Source organism: Polypterus senegalus, chromosome 2 (genome assembly GCF_016835505.1).
Source record: "Polypterus senegalus isolate Bchr_013 chromosome 2, ASM1683550v1, whole genome shotgun sequence".
NCBI classification, from domain to species: domain Eukaryota; kingdom Metazoa; phylum Chordata; class Cladistia; order Polypteriformes; family Polypteridae; genus Polypterus; species Polypterus senegalus.
Window position 1 is genome coordinate 256,879,342 of NC_053155.1, and position 20,121 is coordinate 256,899,462.

The following is a 20,121-nucleotide window of genomic DNA, read 5'->3' on the forward strand; positions in this document are numbered from 1 at the left end:
TTATGTTCCGAGCTCAATTTGCTGAATCAAGGTCATGAAAAGTTGGGGCCTGTTCTAACAGAAATGAATGCAAGGTTTGACACAGCCCCAACTAGGACACAAGCTCTTTCTGGGCACACTTATAAAGACACGGCATTCCTAAAATCTGGCCAACTTATAGCTAGCACAGAATATGAACATGACGATATTGCAAAAACTTTATACAGAAGGAACCTCAGCTGGAAACTGCTTGTACATCAACTTTATGTGAGGTCAGACTGCTCAAGCTTATAATATTTAAGAAGAGATGTTCAGGTTAGTTTCAATGATAACCTTAAAAGGCAGAGTGTGTGTTCCACTGTGAAGGACTGGCACACTGTCTGTGGCTGCCTTCTGACTTTTGCCCTATAGAGTTGGTCTTTTACTCCTCGTAACCTTAAACTACTTTAGTGAGGTTGATAAATTGATGAATTGAAGCCGAAAAGTTATTTGTTCAGTTAACCAGGAGGAAATGAAACCACATTGCTGCTAAGAGTTTGCATGGCTTTCAATAAACCTGTTATGCTTTTCCAGAAGGCTTCATAGGGCTCAATTTTGAAAAGTCCACTCCTGCCTTCTCAAGCACAGAATCAGCTTCAGTTTTGCAACATTAAAATTATGTCCCATGCCACAAAATATTAAGTTGGGTCATGCAAATCCTGTGGGACCTCGGCAGGAATGTGTGCTTCAAAATATCAATCAGGTGCTGAGATAATTGGATATGATTTCCAAATACGGTGTCACTATATGATGCTGACATTTCAATAACTTTTGAGGTCACTTGTTACTTTTGTGTTTGTTTTGAATGCTTTAATAGCTGTGCATGATAAATGAAACTTCAGAACTAAGGTGCTTGACTTATTTAAGCGCCCATAGCAAGAAAAAGGCAGCAGCTGGATTTCTTTCTTATTACCAAAAATGAGAAATAATACCATATATCTAAATTTCCTTTTATTTCTTAGGGGATATAAAGAGTCAAAGTGGTCAATGCTCTGTTGATTTGTGTGACGCCGACGTGAATTTTCACACTAATCTACATCAGGTTTAGTATTCAGAGTCCCGCTTTACTTGTGCTGTGCTGATTCTTACTAACTAAAACTGAGAAGTGCAGCTTAAAATCAATGGATTTAGACTTATGCAGTGAATGAAAAAAAAATCCAATTATTGGGTCCTACATCTCTGTCTTTAGCTAATGACCTTTTATCGGGGCTCCCTCCCTAGATCAGCTACCTGCCAGAGCTTGGTAGTAGAGACTCTGGTTCACCCTCCTAGGACGACTGCTTGCCACTGCTAATAAATCGGTCCTACCAGGAATTTTCTGTTGGGGTCGTCTTCTCATTGCCTTTCCACTCTCCAGCAGGCAGTGGTGTTTTTTTAATTTATTGAAGTTATCTCCTTTGGATCTGCAGTGGAAGCCTAGAGGCTCACACTGCCCAGTTAATAGGAAGTGGTGTTGTGGCAGAAACATGCTGCTCAAAGAAGGCACACAGAGTTCCTGGGAGGTAGTAAAATCCAGTTTTATTGTATGATGCACACTCGGACCCAAATCAAATAAAATAAGCAATTAGCAAATTCAGCGAGCTTACATTTATTACCATTCTTATCACTTATGCAATATATTCTCCTTCTTCTGGCTCTTCCCATCATTGCCTAATGTTTAAACCCTCCATTACCTAATGTCCATCACTTGACCAAAACTGCCATCATTACTTCATACCCTGTGCAGGTGTCTGAAACGTATTTATCCATTGATTCCCATCAGTAAGTCGGAATAAGATCAACCCACACATAAGATATTGGGGTAGAGGTTGGGGCAGTTGTGTCCCTAAAACAATAACGCTGTTTCTTATGAGCTGCATTTTCCTTGACTTGTTATCACCTGTCCAGGCAAGCAGACAAGGAGGCAGAGGCCCAGCAGCTGCAAATGAAAGCGAACGGCCTATCTTGTGTTCTCTCATGGCCAAAGCCTCAGTGGCTGCATTTCTTAAAACAATGGCCCATTTAGCCCTTTAAAAGTACACAATGTCCTTGACTGAAGTTTTAAAGCTTGGCAGCTGCAAAGAGAAACATAATAAAATAGACAAGCGAGGGCTTTTTATGGTTTAACCCTTACTATGCTAATGTGCATCAGAATATACAACACCAGTAACGGCGCACTGCACGATAACATGCAGTGAATACACTTGACTTGAGCATTCATAGTTTTCATATTCTTTCTCTGCACATTTAGCATTCATTTTCTCAGAGGTTGATACGCTTGCTGCTTCCTGAGCAGCACTTCTTCTCTCCACACTAGCAGTCCGCTGCTTCTCTTCTTTCATCGGCATCATCTTGCGTTAAAACTGATTAAGTCAGTGTTTGTGTTGCAATTACTTAGTACGTTTTCCTTAATTTTTCACTTAAGCTGGCACTTAAGTGTTCAATCTGCCTCAAGAATGATTTAAGATATGAAGAGGTAGTGACAGCGAAGGTGGGAGGTAATGAGAAAGGCACCCTTACGCACGTGCCGCACAGCCGCCCTGCTGCGTGCTGCCGAGAGTTGATTCTACAATAAAATAAAATAAAAATAAAAAGAGTAATACAAATTATCACCCCAAACCTGGACTGTAGAGGTCATGTAGTATATGTGTACCAAATTTCAAGTCAATAGGTCAAACGGTTTGTGAGCTACAGATGATATAAAATCCTAGACAGACAAACGAACAGCCACGGTAGTGTATTATAGAAGAAGACTTGTTCTCATACATGCTTTATGATTCTCTTTAGATATATGCAAATCATTCTTTTCTACAATGATTACAGACCACACATGGTCAGTTGTGGGACAGAAAAACACTGTGTAGTCCAGAGGATGACCCTACAAAGACCACAGCCCACGTGATGCTAGCAGCTACACACATCACAAACAGGTAAGATAAACCAGCAGACAGTTAAGCAGCAAGCTAGCAGAGGGCTTATGCTACATGCAGCTACCACCACCACACAGATTATTGCCCCAGACGAGAGTGATCCAAGGGTGTCACTATATGGTCACTATATGATGCTGACATTTCAATAACTTTTGAAGTTACTTGTTACTTTTGTGTTTGTTTTGAATGCTTTAATAGCTGTGCATGATAAATGAAACTTCAGAACTAAGGTGCTTGATTTATTTAAGCACCCATAGCAAGAAACAGGCAGCATATGGATTTCTTTCTTATCACAAAAAATGGGAAATAATACCATATATCTGAATTTCCTTTTATTTCTTAGGGGATATAATGAGTCAAAGTGGTCAATGCTCTGTTTAATTGTGTGACGCCGACTTGAATTTTCACACTAATCTACTGCAGGTTTAGTGTTCAGAGTCCCGCTTTACTTGTGCTGTGCTGATTCTTACTAACCAAAACTGAGAAGTGCAGCTTAAAATCAATGGTTCAGACTTATGCAGTGACTGAAAGAAAACTCCAATTATTTTAGCCCAGTATTTTATTCCCCTGGCACCTGCTCCCTTAAAATCACATTCCATGCTGTAAAGAATTAAGTTAACTCCCACAGCTCCTCCAGGACTACCACAGGAATGCAGGTTCTAATAGGAGCTGTTTTTTTGTGAATATTTTAAATATCTTTTACTAACTCTCAAGATAAACAGAGGAAGAATATAGTTAAATCTATAAATGTTCCTTCTTAGTGATAACTGGTGGCACAAAATACCAAACCGGCATCAGATAAGGTTTCTTAAGAAGGAAAAGCAAGATGAAATACAGTAGATCATGAAGCTAATTTGTGCAAAGCAGAGGTCATGGCACCACATGGGTCTTACACCTCTGTCTTCAGTTAATGACATTTATCGGGGGTCCCTCCCTAGATCAGAACTTGGTAGTAAAGACTCTGGCCCACCCTCCTAGGACAACCACTTGCCACAGCTAATAAATCGGTCCTACCAGGAATTTTCTGTTGTGGTCGTCTTCTCATTGCCTTTCCACTCTCCACCAGGCAGTGGTGTTTTTTTTTTTTTAATTGAGGTTATCTCCTTTAGATATGCCTAGTGGCTCATACTGCCTAGTTGATAGGTTCACCTCAGAGAGGAAGTGGTCAGAAACCACACATAGTCAGTCTTGGGACAGAAATATGCTGTGAAGCCCAGAGGGCTTACACATAAGGATGTCCCTACAAAGACCACAGCCCATGTGATGCTAGCAGCTACACACATCACAAAAAGGAAAGACAAGGCAGCAGACAGTTAGGCAGCAAGCTAGCAGAGGGCATATTCTACATGCAGCTACAACCACCACACAGATTATTGCCCTAGACTAGAGTGATCCAAGAGTAAGTATGATAAGGATAGCTCCAAGGCCTACACCACCAAGCATATGTATTCTGCAGAAGCTTTCATCCTCAGAGGGGGAAGAAAAGCTCATGCATCAACCCTTTGACAAGAATGGCAACTACCACAATCTGAGCAGAGCTGACTGGATTATCCTGCTCAGACTCAGTAGTGGACACAACAGAATGTGTGCCCACATGCACAATAAACTGAAAGTTAGCCAGCCAGACAGACAGACAGACAGACATCCATGTGAGACTGGCCCAATAAATAACAATCCTCTCTTCCAAGACTGCCCCCACCTAGATTCCCTCAGATCTGGTATGTAAACTGACTAGGCAACCATGAAGAGAAAAAATTTTGCTGACCTAGAGAAACTATTGAGGACAACTTCATTTGTGCAGGTAACTGCTGTGGAGAACTAGCACTCGAAGAAGAAGAAGACATACAGTACCAATATTTGAACAGAGGTTGATCCCTTCCTGGACTCAGTCATGCTGTCCGATCAACCCAACGGTTGACTGAGCAAATGAGTGACTTTGTTGTATAGAATAAAGTGGCATTTCTGTAGCATAACAATGCACTATTCTAATTCTACAGGGTAAAGGGGTGACATCAGCACACCTCACCTGAGATATGTTTGTATGTTTCAAAGGTCATGTTATTAAGAGGTAATCAGAAGATACCATCTTGAAATGGTTAAAGTAATAATTTAATTTTTTTTTGTAGTTTGATCCAAAGAATCAGGCAAATAAGACCGAAGAGTCTATAAAGGGTACCCATTGATTGCTTCCTAAAGGTGCTTGTCCAATGTTTCCCTTCATTTAATTTAAAATGTGCAACATGAAGGTGTAAGTAAGTAAAAATGCACAAAATAAAGAAGTCCTGAACAATACAAGTTACAATGTGTAGTTCATAATTTCACACTTGGTAGGACATGCATGTGAATGCGGATGAGCAGGTAGGAGGGGAACCATGGCAAACAATTAAACATTTATTGTTTTAATATTATTATAAGTTCCATAAAAGTGGTCAAAATACAGAGGGAGTCAAAACATAAGCAGCTAGTAAAGAGAACTTAAAACAATAGAGAAAACGAAAACCCAAATACAAGACAGAATACTACCAAGATGGCCTGAAGGATTCAAATCACTGGTAAAACACCTCATCCGCATAAACAAAATCTTGATATGTAATTTGTTAAAATAAAATCCAATAAAAAATATTTGAAAAAAAAATCGAAAAAGTAAATAAATTCACAAATTCCAAAACAAAATTATTAATTAATCAAAGAATATTCAAAACTCTAAACAAAAGGTATAAAAAATAATTAGCAAAAACAGTTGGTCAACAAAGACTGAACACTCTCGTTATCTGGTTTTATGTCATTTCATTTGGTGTTTTTCGAACATCTTGAATGTTATATTAGGTCTGTCTGTCACTGCCATTTTGACATCTGTTGTTGGTGCTGATTTCTCTGTTGCTCTGTGGCCTTTGGGGTCGTGACTTGCAGGTAGTTGGTGTGACAGAATAAAAGGTGGTCTGGCGGTTCCATTGATATCCGATCTGTGGATTCAAACCCCCGTCCAAACAAAAGAAATATTTTATTGTAGTACTTTTTGCGAAATTTGTTTTGTTTGCCCACTTGTTCCATTATTTCGAGTTTGGCTCTTGCCTTTCATTAGGATTTGGCAGCTAGTTTTATTTTTATTTTTTTTGGTTTCATTTTACATGCTTCTCCCAGTTTAGCTCAGTGAAAACATTACCCTGACCATTTTTCAGCAGGACAAGCGCAAAGTCCAATGGGAAAGAGTCGAAATCTGAAGATCCAAACAAAAATTTTCAAAAGTGCAAAAAAAGCTGAAAAAAGGAAAATGGATAAAAGCAGAAAATGTGAACCAACCGACAAAAGCAAGGGGAAGCTAGCTAATAGCTCCACCAAGAGCTGCAGCAATCAGGTGACATGTGTAGTGAATTCAGAATGTATTTGCATCATGTCATTTTTTCACATTTTGCTGTGTTGCAGCCTTGTACAAAAGTCATTTAAATTAACTTTTTTCAAACATCAAGCAGCATTCAATATCCTACAATGACAACGTGAAAACAGGATTGTATAAATGTTTGCAAGTATTAAAAAAAAACAAAAAACCTGACATCACATTGACACAAGTAATCAGACCCTTTACTCAGTACATAGTTGAAGCCCCTTTGACAGAAGTTCAGGCTTGGAGTTCTCTTGTATAAAATATTACAAGCTTCACATATCTGGATTTGTGAATGATGCACCATTCTTCTCTGCAGATCATCTCAAGCTCTGTCAGGTTAGATGGAGATGGACAGCCATTTTCAGATCTCCCCAGAGGTGTTTGTTTGAGTTCAAGTCCAGGTGCTGGTTGTGCAACTCAAGAACTTTCCAGGAGTTGTTCCTGAGTCACTCCTGTGTTGTCTTTGCATTGTGCATAGTTTCATTGTTCAGGTGGAAAGTGAATCTTCAGCTCAGAGCACTCTTGAGGAAGTTTACATTAAGGATATCTCTGTAATTTGCTCAGTACAATTTTCTTTCAACCCTGTCTGGTCTCCCAGTCCCTGCCTCTGAAATACCACCTTGCAGCATTATATTGTCACCTCTGTGCTTCACCCTTGGAATGGTATTGCACAAGTGATGAGCAGAGCCTGGTTCCTCCAGATAAGAGACTAGTCTTGGTTTCTTCTGACCAGAGGATTTTTTTGTCACAATCTTAGAATCCTTTAGGTACCTTGCAGGCTTCTGTATTTCTTTTACTGAGAAGACTTTTCTGTCTGGTTAATCTGTCGTAGAATCTAGATCAATGGAGTGTTACAGTGATGGCCATTCTTCTGGAAATGTATCTCATCTCCACCCAGATTGTCTGGAGCTCAATCAGAGTAACCATAGTCTTTTTTGGTCCCCTCTCTTACCATGACTGCTTTTCAATGAGTGCTGAGTTTGGGCTCACCATTGTTACAAACTTCTTCCATTAACGATTTATGTAAGCCTTTTTGTTCTTGGGAATCTTCAAAGTTGTAGGAACTTCTTTGTGACCTTCAACAGATCTACAGACTACCTGGAGACAATCCTGTCTCTTAACTCTACAGGCAATTCCTTCAATCTCATGGCTTGGTTTTGCTCTGACACACATTGTCAACATGGAAGGTCCCACAGGTGGACTCTAAACAGTATGTAGAAACACCTCAGTTATTATCAATAAAACTGAATGCACCTGAGCCAGATTTCAAGTGTCATAGCAAAAGGTCTGAATACTTTGATATTGAAATATTTTTTCATTTTTAACACATTTTTAAACATTCCCAAAGTCCTGTTTTCACTTTCTCGCTCCAGGGTATTGAGCATTGCTTACATTGAGAAGAAAATAATTCAATTTAGCATTGGGCTGCAGCATAGCAAAATGTGTAAAAAGTGAATTCATCTAAATACTTTGAGTCCACTGTGTAGGGCTTGTCAGATTGGCCAGTACTTGAAGGTACTAGACACATAATTATAGGGAAAGGAACCAGAGCAAACTTTCAAATAATAGTATGCTGCTGTCTTGAGAAGTGGTAGCAAGACATCAAATGTCTAAATCACGTGATTGACAGCAAACATCACTACCCTACAATATGGCGGCACCTTATTGAAAAATAGTGCACAAAATTGCAGCATTCATGGATAAAAGCAACAAGCAATAATTGTACCATGGGGACATCTTTAAATAAAAGAAAACCAAAATAAGTATAAGTTTTGCAAAATAAAAACATGTACACTGATTACTCCAATTAACTTACTGACAGTTCTTATTGATGTAAACTTATTGATATTTAATTAATTGCTTCATAGCTGATTGAATTACTGTATGTTAAAAATGGACAATAACCTGTATATGATAAGTGGGTGTTAATATGATGCTGCAGTTGTTGCATTACAGGTTATGTATTTTTAGCATAATGTGTGAATATGTTGAATATTTCTATTCTCCCAAAGCAGATGCTCACACAAAGTATCACATGTGCAAGGCACATTCATTTACAGTTCTGTTCATAAGCAATACTGTATATATAAAAAAATTATAAATGACATCTCTGTCCCCACATGTTTTTGAAATCCTGAGCTCTGCTTGAATAGTAATAGATATTCATCTAAAGGGGGGCCTGGTAGGGGAACATGTTAGAGGCCAATGGTTGGTTGTACTTCCTGCTCACTGGCAATCTTTAGTTATGAAACAATAATCAAGAGCATCTTTTATTTTTACTTTGTTGTTCTGGGTTCTCTGTGTTGTTTTATCTTCCCTTGTTCCTAAGATAGTGGGCCTCAGTTATAGTGTTGTTGTATCAGATGTACTATGTAACTAAGCACCTTTTGTATACTATACTAGGCTGACCCGCCTTTTAAGTTGACCACTTCTTAAGGCAATTCAATATGTAGATCAATTTGACATTTTATACAAACTCATTAATTTGGTTATATTGCATTTGAGCGGTATTACTTTAATACTCGTAGTTTCTGTTATTTTTTTGATGAAATTTAAACTTTTTTTCTATATTGAGGTCGCCCTTTTGAACCTCCCTGATATTTACTACGCGGTGAGGCATTTGTACTCCATCAACATTAATTATTTCCAGAGACATAATTTTGTCTATTTTTCCAGCGCATTGCACACAAAAGCAAGGGAACGATGGGAGCACCAGAACTCTGCTCACATCATGTGGCTTCGTACCACAAGCTGCAAATAGTAAGCTTTCCACTCATGGGGAAAGAAGGACAATCCCGACCGCTTTTATATAGTAAGAAAGAAGAAGAAGATATCGCACAGTCTAGAGTAGAAAATCATCTTTTACCTGGAAAAACGAAACTACAAATCCCATCGTGCATTGCAAAATGGACAGGGCGTGTGTGAAACTCCGCGCCTGCGTAGCACTCACGGGACAGAAGGACAATCCCGACCGCTTTTATATAGAAGGATATACAAATATATAGTATATAGTACAGTATACTATATATATATATATATATTGTCAGGGATGCCAGGGGCCATGACCCGGCCGGGACGCCAGGAGGGACAGGAAGAGGGTCAGAGCCCTGCCTGGATCACGTGGGGTTTGCCTTCCGGGTTGCTTTGGGGGCCACGGGTCAAGGGCATGGAAGCCTTTCCCTGTAGGGGCCCGTGGTCACCGCCAGGAGGCACCCCAGTGCCTTGGGGACCTGTTACCCCAGCACTTCCGCCACACCAGGAAGTGCTGGGGGGAAGATTTATGACGGCGCCCGGAGAGCAGCCGGGAGGACAGCCGGCACTTCCGCCACACTGGGGCGTGGCCAGAAGAAGATTGCCGGGAACACCTGGGGCTCATCCGGTTCCTCTATAAAAGGGCCGTCTCCATTCATTCGAGGCTAGAGTCGGGTGGAAGAAGGATGAGGCAGATGAGAGTGGAGGCGGCCCGAAGAAAGGCATTTGTGGCCAGGACTTTGGATTTGGGGTTTGTGCACGTGATTAAGGTCTGTGTGACCATTGGACTGGGTCTTTGTGACCATTATTATTATTGTAAATATTGTGTTTAATAAACGTGTGGTGGTTTTAAACAACATGTCCGCCTGTCTGTGTCCGGGCCAAGTTCACAATATATATATATATATATATATATATATATATATATATATATATATATATATACTGTATATATATTTACAAAAAACCAGTTGTCCATCATTAAGACATTCCAGCTTTAGATCAATTCCTGCTTTTCCAATTCACTGACTTTGGCTTTACTTGATGGTCATTGTAAAACACAATTGTTCAGTATGATGTGGTAGCCTCACTGGGAGGCCAAGGTAGTACAGTGTAATGGACAGAGGGCAGCAGGACTCTCTGTGAGCCTCAAAGTGAGCAGCACTAAATAATTGTCAGTGTGTTTACAGTGAGAAAAAAATATTTAAGAAGGTGTGGACTTACCTGCAGGTTGTGTTGGTATTTTTTGAAATTACACCATTTGTTTCAGCTACAGTCCTGGCGCATAGTATTCCATATTTACCAGTGGGGCCCAAACTAGTAGCAGGCCATCTGCTTTAGTAGCTTGTGACATTTTTTGCTGGCATAGATGTGTGACTCCAACATTTGACTCATGTTGTTCCTTGTCCCTGCAACCCTACAAATTTAGAGTGAAGTATGTCCCAGGGAAACAAAATGAATGGGCTGACTTTCTCTCTCGATTGCAGGATATCGAGAGTCTAAGTGGTGGGGGAGTGTCATGTGGTAGCCTCACCGGGAAGCCAAGGCAGTACAGTGTAAATGGACAGAGAGCAGCAAGTTACTCTGTAAGCTTTAAAGTTAGCAGCACTAAATAATTGTCAGTACATTTACAATAAGAAAAAAAAATATTTCAGAAGGTTTGGACTTGCCTGCAGGTTGTCTTGGTATTTTTTCGATGTTCCGCCATTCGTTTCAGCTATGAACCTTGTGGATAGTATTTTGCATTAACATGTCCATCCCAAACTACTAGCAGGACAAGTAGACAGCTTGTGACATTCAGAAACTGTATTGTTTTGAATTGAAACAGGTAATTAGAAGGAATTTTGGAAATTTTTGAGTACAAATATAATTTCATCTTGTAGCATTCCCTGTAAAAATGGTAACCAATCATATTTAAATGAAATATTTTGATATCTGATCTTGTAATGCTACAAAGTTTTGGAAGGTTTAGTCAAAAGCAATATATAGCTTACTTTAACCTATTGCATACAGCATTGACGTTTACTGGCTGCACATTTATGTGGCCATACAATAATTTGAATGTTGCAAAAAATGTACAAAAAAGAACAGGTGAAAATCAATAATATAATGAACTATGTAGAATATCCATTTCCATTTCTTAATTTTCTGCCCTAGGCTTTAGGGGATCTCTTTACTGATCCATGTAAGCATTTAAATTGACCAAGGAATGCCATTACACCAGGCTTGTGTTGTACAGTACATAAGGCTTGAAGATGGTCAGTGCACCATACTAGAACTTCCCTTTTTCTGCTTTGTGAACCTGAGTGTAGCAACACATCATGGTTTGGCCTCAAAGGGGACAACCTAGTCCCCTGAAATATTGCATGTATTTTACACCAAAGGAGAAATTCATCTACCCTCCTTCGACGTACATGTATATTATTCTGCTCAAACAAAGGGCCCTAGGCTAAAATTTGTATGTAATTTATACTGCATCACGGGGAATAAGAAGAGCCAATAAGGTATGGAGTACTGTGTGTTTTTGTTGTTTCATTTTGGTAGGGGCATTTCTAGGATTTGCAGGTATGAGGGTCTTAGTTGCCTATTTGATTAACATGCATGTTTTGCCTGTGCTGTTTATGATATTAAAGGGTGGGGGGAGAGGGTGATTCCCCTGGAGTTCCAGATATGACTGACAAAAAGATCACATGCTTATAACTATTAATCTCGCAATGGTTGAGAAAAGGATCAGGGGCTGGGCTCAATAAGCTGCTTCCTGACCCAACTGTATTTCACTTCTGCATCATGTCTCTTTTTTCCGGTTCAGGACATTACTCCTTCTCCAGTTGTCCCTCCAGCTGGTAGTGCTGCTGTTTGAGTGGCCTTTTGATTGCTTCTCTTGCATACTGTATTTGCATAAAGCCCCATCTCAGCACAGTGCAGAGTAGTTATATTAGCTACAAATAAAAAAAGGATTGACAAGTAAAAAAAAAACATGCATCAGATAATTTTCTTTTTTCTATAACATCACCAAATTTCCGTCAAATCCGTCAAAGCAGTTTTGAGATTTTGAGGTATTTAGTTTTTCTGTTTTTTTCTGGGGAGTGAATGACTTCTAAATATTGATATATCAAAATGTCCTTTCTTAGTGGATGCCTACTACTTTTGATGTACATTTACATTTAGTTAAACTCTGCCAAATTTCAGCCTTTTAACTAAACAGGAAATAATGTTTTTGTTGATGACTGAGGGTGAGATTGAGTCAGTCATCCTTGAATTATATAAAAATAAATTGAATATCTTTAATCCCACTAAATCCAGTTCAGTAAAATGGAGGCCACAACCTGTCCTGGCGGAAATGGACTCAAGGCAGGAAACTGCCCTGAACAATGCACCAGTACCTTTCAGGGCCCACTCTCACACAGCTATACTTTGACAATTAGAAATGTCCGCCTAATCTATCATACATCTTTGGAGATGAGGAAAGAAACTGGAGTAACTCAGGGTAAAACTCATGCAAACACAAGGAGAATGTGCAAACTCCACATAGAGATCAATTTGGTACAAGGTTCAAATGCTGGGACCTGGCTCTGTTAAACATCATCACTAACCACTGCACGTCCTTACCATCACTCTAGCAAATAAAGTTTGCTATCATACATATTTTAAAGGTAATTTTGCAAAGTTTTCATTAAAGCTTCATCATTCTGATACTGTGATCTACAGTATCTGTACATTGCATAAAGATTAATTGATTTCACCTCATTTCATATGCTAAAATTCTACTTTTAAAGTGGTTTATATTCACTTTACTAATTCTAAAAAGATTTTCACTCTACTTTACATTCTGACCATCATACAATAGATTTTACAAGTACAGAATAAAAATGCCATGACTATGCATTTGCCACTAATTGATTGAATTATTTCTTGCTTTACGATGCCAGATGTGTAACCAAATCCCAATATTAGGTAAATAGACCCAATGGGAGTAAATTACACTGAAGTGTGATATTTATATAATAATAAAAAGTATGTAACACCCTTTGTGCCTTGTAAAAATATATTTGACACTTTGTGCTAAATAACTAGGTGCATCAACATAAGCAGAATCAACTCCAATAGTTGGTCTTTTGAAACACTATGGTGCAATTAAGCCCAGTGGTCTCTGCAGAATAGATTATGTATTTTGAAAGGTGAACTTCTTGTTTTATGTCTCCCACAACGTCTCAGTGGACATTTGTTCTGCACTTTAACTAGACCATTTAAAAACTCCAACTTAGTCAAAATTCAGTCATTCTGCTGTTGACTTATTACTGCTTTTCTGATCCTTGTCTTGTAGCAGGTTCCAGTTTCACTTTAACTTCAGCTCATGGGGAAATGATTTAACATTCTAATGAAGATTCATCTGATACAGAATGTAATTACTGGTAATTCAGTTATGTAAGACATCCACATCCTAATATAGCAAAATATCTGAAACCATGACATCACAACTACCATCATGGTCTGAGGTTCTTACTGTGAAATATTTTGTTAATTGTATGTAAGACACAATGGATAACAAGTCAGCCTGTTCACCTCCTTTTTTACTGCATCCGTCCATAGAATATGTAAGGGTTATTTAGGTGTGTTATGGCAAATGTGAGCTCTGTGGTGTCTTCCTTGATGCTCTTTGAGGGAGTCAGTTATCACCAGTCTCTTTCTTATGATAAAATTATGAGCAATGATCTTAACTGAGGTGACAGAGACCTACTGATACCTACACTGAGGTTCTTTGTGACTTCATGGAAATTTAACCTCCTTGAAATTGGAGTTTTACTGGAAGGTAAAATAACAAACAACAAACAATATGGCTGTGACTGAGATCTGGTTAAGTCCAAGAACCCGGCCCAGATACCCTCCAACTTGATAGATGCTTATTTATATAACTTTTGTTTTGTTTGAAGCATGATGTGTTTCTAAAAACTGTGCACTGAAAGCTGCAGTGTGATGGTAAGGGTTAAAGTTAGTCAGATGTTCATTATGTAAGACTGCTCAAAAACTTTAGCCATTAAATAACTGGCACTTATTATCTCTTTAATTGAGCTTACCAGGAGACAAACAAAAGAATAGCTTTAGTGTCCTTCTATGTTTACATTACATAGCAAACAGCTGAAAGAAGAACTAAACTTGTATGTCATAATACTAAAAGGTGTGCCAAACTATAGGTGAATTAATGAAGCAATGACAAAAACTGGATATCAGCTGCTGCAGTTTTATGAAATACATCTATTATGCATTTGAAAAAATAAATATGGTAGAAGAAGCATGGTCATATTACTTAAATATAACTCAGGGTATTTTATGCTAAGGCTATATAATGCAGTAATGATTCTCCATTTGGAGTATTGTGTGCAATTCTGGGGACCACACCACAAAAAAAAGTTACTGTGGCAATTGAATCTGTGCAGAAGATAGGGACCAGTTACTTCCCAGGACATAAGGACATGTGGTAATCTAACAGACTCAGGGAATTAAACCTGTTTGGTCTTCAGCTGAAGAGACTATGTGAGGACCTAAGCAAGGTCTTCAAAATCCTCAAAGGCATTGAGAAAATAGATCCAGCAGAATTCCCTCATCTTAATGGAGAATCACACACTTGAGGCAAGAAGTTAAAGTTAAGATTACTTTCTCATTAACTTGAGGTAAGTCTCATTGCACTACACTACATCTTTTCACTAGAGCATAACATATAGTACTGAATAATATAGAACTGTTGTTTCTTACTGAATTGACTTGGTTTGCCAACTTATTCCCTGAAAATTTGAATGCGGCTGATGTGAGGTGTTTTCCAACTGCAGATATCATTGAATTATTGTGCAATATAGGCCCTGGGCCACTTTGGTGTCTTGTGTTCCGACTGCACAAAAGGAACTGTAACCTTTATACCAAATATGTGATGTGGTGCAAAGTGAGGCACATTCGAGAGTGTACAAGGGACCTGCACATTTTATAGGTTTGAAGTGATCGCAAGTTCAATGCATTGCATGGTGCAGCACACCAGGGAGGCAGCAATGAAAAGTGAGGTGGTATGAGGTGTGGTGCTCCATTTTCACAGAAAATAACAGATGTGTAAGATGACACCAGCACAATTTATCATCCACGCCTATCCCACATTAGTTGTGTGTTGAACAAAAAGTGCCCTGGAGTATAAACTAAAAAGTATCAGGAACTACCTACTAGGAACTACAAATGGCCAGAGGTCCTGTAGTGGGAATGCTACAAAAGATCCATAGTTTCTAAAGAGTTCCTGGTTCCTGAAAAAAAGTTCCTGCAGTGGGAAAGTATGCTCAGATAAACTTTTTTCTACCAGTATTCCGTGATGCTTGGCAAGGCCAGCACAACATCACAGAGTGTAGCAGCCATGTTGAGTGGGGATGTCACTACCCAATCTGTGCTACCTGCCTGATTTGCTTCACAAATACTGTACTGTGTGAATAACTGATGGTGTAAACATCAGGCAGTTCAGTACTCCAGCTATTTGCCTCCAGCATGTGTTTAAAAAATGTTTTTGGAGTATTTTCATTTGAGGGAAACATTAAGTGGCCTTAATAAGAATATTATGCAAATACTATGTTGTTCTGCATATATTTATTGTATGTTGTATCTTCACTGCTGGAGTATGCGTTCTTCGTTATGTAGCACAAATCATGTAGTCACTGGGACAGCACCCTTAATATGTATCACTGATCCCTTGCATCACAGGCTCTGTGGAAATCACTTAGTTTTAGTGATAGGATTTCGGGAGATACAGAAATAGATAAAGGACTTGGAGTATTGTGGACTAGAAGCATAACTTTATCTCGAGGAGACAAGGTGGCATTGGGGTTAGCTCTGTTGTCTCAAAGCTCAGGACACATCTTTGGCCACAATAAGTGGTCCAGCATTGCCAGACACATTTATAGCTCTCAACTACACATAAAAGACTATGGCACCATAGTAATTCCTCTAAATCTAGTTTAGTTTCTCATTCTCCATTGACTTCAATTCCCAAACAGTTCTACATTTTCACCAAAGACGAGGCTAAGTGAATTCAGCAGAGTTCCTGATCACTACTTACTAATCATGAAAGTGGAGAGTAGTGACTTGTTAGATGTTGAAATAGTGCATGCAAGTGAGAATTTCTTTTTTTTTTTTTAAGTTTTATTAATTTTATTGCAATCCAGACAAATCAATCAATTTTTTACAAAAAGTAAAATTGAGTTAAAAACAAATCGACCCCCACCCCTGAGAGAGAGAGCAAGGCAAACGGCGTGAAATGTAAGGCTTGTAAACACACCTAAATTAATAAATTTAAAGAGATGGATGCATAAGACAGAGAAATAAGGAAATAATTGCTTCCTCTGTGCTTTAAGAGCTCATTTTAAAATATTACTGATTAGATCCTGCCATGTTTTGAAAAAAGTCTGTACAGATCCTCTAATTGAGCATTTGGTTTTTTCCAGTTTCAAATAGTATAACACATAGGTTATACTGACTTAAAAGATGAGAGTTTGGGTTCTTCCAGTTTAGCAGAATAAGTCAGCGTGCCAAAAGTGTAGTGAATGCAATCACGATTTGTTTGTCTTTCTCCACTTTAAATCCATCTGGAAGAACCCCAAACACAGCTGTTAATGGGTTAGGAGGGATTGTGAAACCAAAGCTGTCTGAAAGGTAATTAAAATTTTTTGTCCAGAATAATGTTAATTTGGTGCAGGCCCAGAACATGTGACCCAGTGAGGCTGGGACTTGGTTGTAGCGTTCGCAGGTTGGATCATGCCCTGGAAACATTTTGGAGAGTTTTAGATGAGACTGTACTCTGAACACTCTACGAACATATAAACCCAAAATGTGGTCAGTCTATCCAATAAACCAGCCCATGCTACACAGGGTATTCCAATGGGACATCTCACCCCCAGGGTGCAGTATTACTTATTTACATACAATCAATTAAAATTTACAAATAAACGTAGGTCAATGTATTTATATCGTGAAAGCACGGTGGTGTCTTTGTTGAATAATGAAATAATAATAATAACAATAAAAATAATAATGATAAAAAATAAAGTACCTTTGCGTTTCAGTCTGGCTTCTGTCCTTGGTGCTGAAATGCAATACCAACGATAAAAAGACATTACTTCACTCACCTCTGCCTTTGCCTTTTTAAAAGTCCCGTTTTTCTTATGAGGCTCATAAAATTAGTTTCAAATACAATTGAAAGCCTAAAAATATAATACTTGATCATTTTACTATTACCAGGTAATCGAAGTAGAATGAATAGCTAGATTTGTAAACGCTTTTTAATGTTATGTACTTATTTCTAGTACAATAACTTTAAAAAGAGTGGCTGGAATATATATTTTTTACTAATAATCTATTTTATCTATGTAATTAGTACAATACACAGTCAGAACAAGAAACGGGAGGAATATGAGCAAAGGAAACTACTAATAAAAATGACTGCACACACTTAAGCTGTTAATTAAATTAGAACCTTGCTCAATGTGGTAAGGCTAGTATTTTATTGCCGTCTCGCTTTATAAACGGTACCCTCGTATGGTTAATTTCACATTTTTTACAAGCTTTTCACACATTATATTAAACACGTGCTACTCTAAGATATTTTCCTCTACGCATGCAACGTATTTTAATGTTAAAAAAGCAAGAAAACTTGACAAGCGAAGTTGTTTTAATTTTTCGTTGACTTAACCCCCTCGCGCCGGATGGCTTAAAAACCGGTTGCAATGAGGACATGTGGAAAAACAGAGCAGCGAGTCCCGCTTTCCTGCCCACTAATAGCTTACAGTTCGGCTGTAAGCGCTCAGATGTGAGGAGACGATTAGCTGAAATCCTTGCTAGGCAGTCGAAGCCCACATCTCCCAGAGAGTGAATGCAGAAGTCGCGACAGGATCGTAATTATGATTTAGTTTCTGCTCCCAGGTTGTCTGTATTTGCCTTTTCGCATTGGACAGGGTTAGTATGTATCTTATTGGCGGAATGCATAAGACTTGCCATTTTCTGTTTTTTTCCAATTGGCCACTGAAAATGTTTTATTGCGGCATTGGGTGTCTCATTTTAGCAAGAGATTAGCTATTGGTTAATTGCATGTGGCTACCAGAGCCAGGCTTTCAATTGCTCACAGTTAAAGCCGTCGGCACGGGCGCTAGCTGCTTATTTAAAGTGCGGCTTGTCTGAGTTCAGCGCGTTGCTGCAGAAGCATGAAGTCTGTAATCTAGCCGTCACATCGGACAAGGGTGTGCGCCTGAATCGTGCAGCCTGTGTTTCTGCGTAAAAGGAAACCACTACGTATGGAAGGGATGTACAATGTTTGCGTGCACAGTTTGAAGTATACACATTTTAAAGCGCCATCGAGCCCTTCGCCGATCCCAATGTAGAGTCCTAATGCAGTCCTGCAAGCGCAAGGCTTCAACCTGCCGCGACTGGGAAATATGAAAATAGCAGCTCACAGACGGATACTCGCTTGACATCGCAAATCCGGAAGATACGGGACTTCAGTAAATATGTAGTGCTTCTGAGAGGGGTGTTTCGATGGAAAAGAGAAACTTGCAATTATCTTCTCACGTTGTTTTAAAGTACACATTTATGAATACAGTCGTTTGACCGTACATCGGATTATCCTGCAGCATGTGCTATCCAGAGAGTGTGGGCGTGATTGCGCTTTAGCCCGCTGGCTTAAAACTAGAGTGTTAGATCGGATATTTATTGTTTGAAGTTTTGACAGCACGCCTGTTATCACTAAATGGTGCTTCGGGGAGGCGGTAATACAGAAAGCATTCGCTCATCCTTTTTGAAAAGAGGACCGCGGCTTTGCAATTAGAGAAGCTGTTTGCACAGATTTTGGATTGCTCTCCTTCCTAATGACTATTCGTGAAATATCCTTTCCAGGATAATGGATGATAAATCCAATAAATTAATTTTGGTTCCGATTTTGGCTGTGCTCTTCACGATGATAGGCTATCAGTATATTTGCCAAACTGGCAACAACTCGTGTCACTTAAGGACTGGGGAAAAGGTGAGAGGAATTACCCCTCCGTCCTCAACTGTCCCACCGATCGTCGATTTATACAAAGACCAGGACATAGAAGATGACAGCCCTCCTAAAATGATGCCCAAATTTAACTTTTCACAAAAGGACTTGATGCGCTTTGTAGATTTTAACATCAAGGGGGACGATGTGATCGTGTTTCTGCACATCCAAAAGACGGGTGGAACTACATTCGGTAGACATCTAGTGAGGAATATCCGCTTGGAGCAGCCCTGCGATTGTAAGCCCGGCCAGAAGAAATGCACTTGTCACCGACCCGGTAAGAAAGAATCCTGGCTCTTCTCTCGATTCTCCACGGGCTGGAGCTGCGGGCTGCACGCCGACTGGACTGAGCTCACGAACTGCGTCCCCGTCATCATGGACAAAAAGGAGGCGCAGAAGGGTCGGAGGTGAGCTGTCGGGGGTCCTGAAGCGGCGACCGACGCGTGAGAAAAAAAAAAGAGTGGTTTCGGGGGTTGAGTGGGTGTTTGTATATCAATAATTATCAAGCGGGGAGGCGATATCGCACTGAAACTTTGCGTTGAAGTGTAGTCTTGCTGTGGTATTGATTTAAGAAAATTGAATTTTGATTCCGTGCCCTGTCTGGCACACCTTATGACTTTTCACGCGCGTAATGCCGCATTTGAAGGTATTTGCGCCTGGTAGAAGAAAGAAAGAAAGAAAGAAAGAAAGAAAGAAAGAAAGAAAGACCGACCAGTATAGTACAGATGTGTAGATAGTTTACGAGGTCAGTCCGTTTGCATGCATGCTGGAAGAAGTGAATGACTGTTGATGCTATTTTTAATAATAATGTAAGACGAAGACCAAGGAGCAGCTCTGCGGTTTGTGCGCTGCTTATTTATATGTTGAAATGGTCAAAACTGAGTTGGTACGTTAACCCTTTAAATTGTATGCAGATCATATTTGGTCAAGCCTAGGCTGGAAATTAACATTTTACACTCTGGTTTTTTTTAATAGTAAGCAAATGCTTTTGATTTTCGCTGCAGCTGAAA

The 20,121-nt window shown here is 39.3% G+C and overlaps 1 protein-coding gene across 1 annotated transcript in view; it reads left to right on the forward strand.

Annotated features, from left to right (window-relative positions):
- The first annotated feature begins 17,911 nt into the window (after positions 1 to 17,911).
- Positions 17,912 to 20,121, forward strand: part of hs6st3b (heparan sulfate 6-O-sulfotransferase 3b) — a 999,647-nt gene continuing 997,437 nt past the window's right edge. The window contains exon 1 of the mRNA XM_039745405.1: positions 17,912 to 19,518. Coding sequence (XP_039601339.1) covers positions 18,974 to 19,518 — 545 coding nt within the window. The 5' untranslated portion in view covers positions 17,912 to 18,973. The remainder of the gene's footprint in view (positions 19,519 to 20,121) is intronic.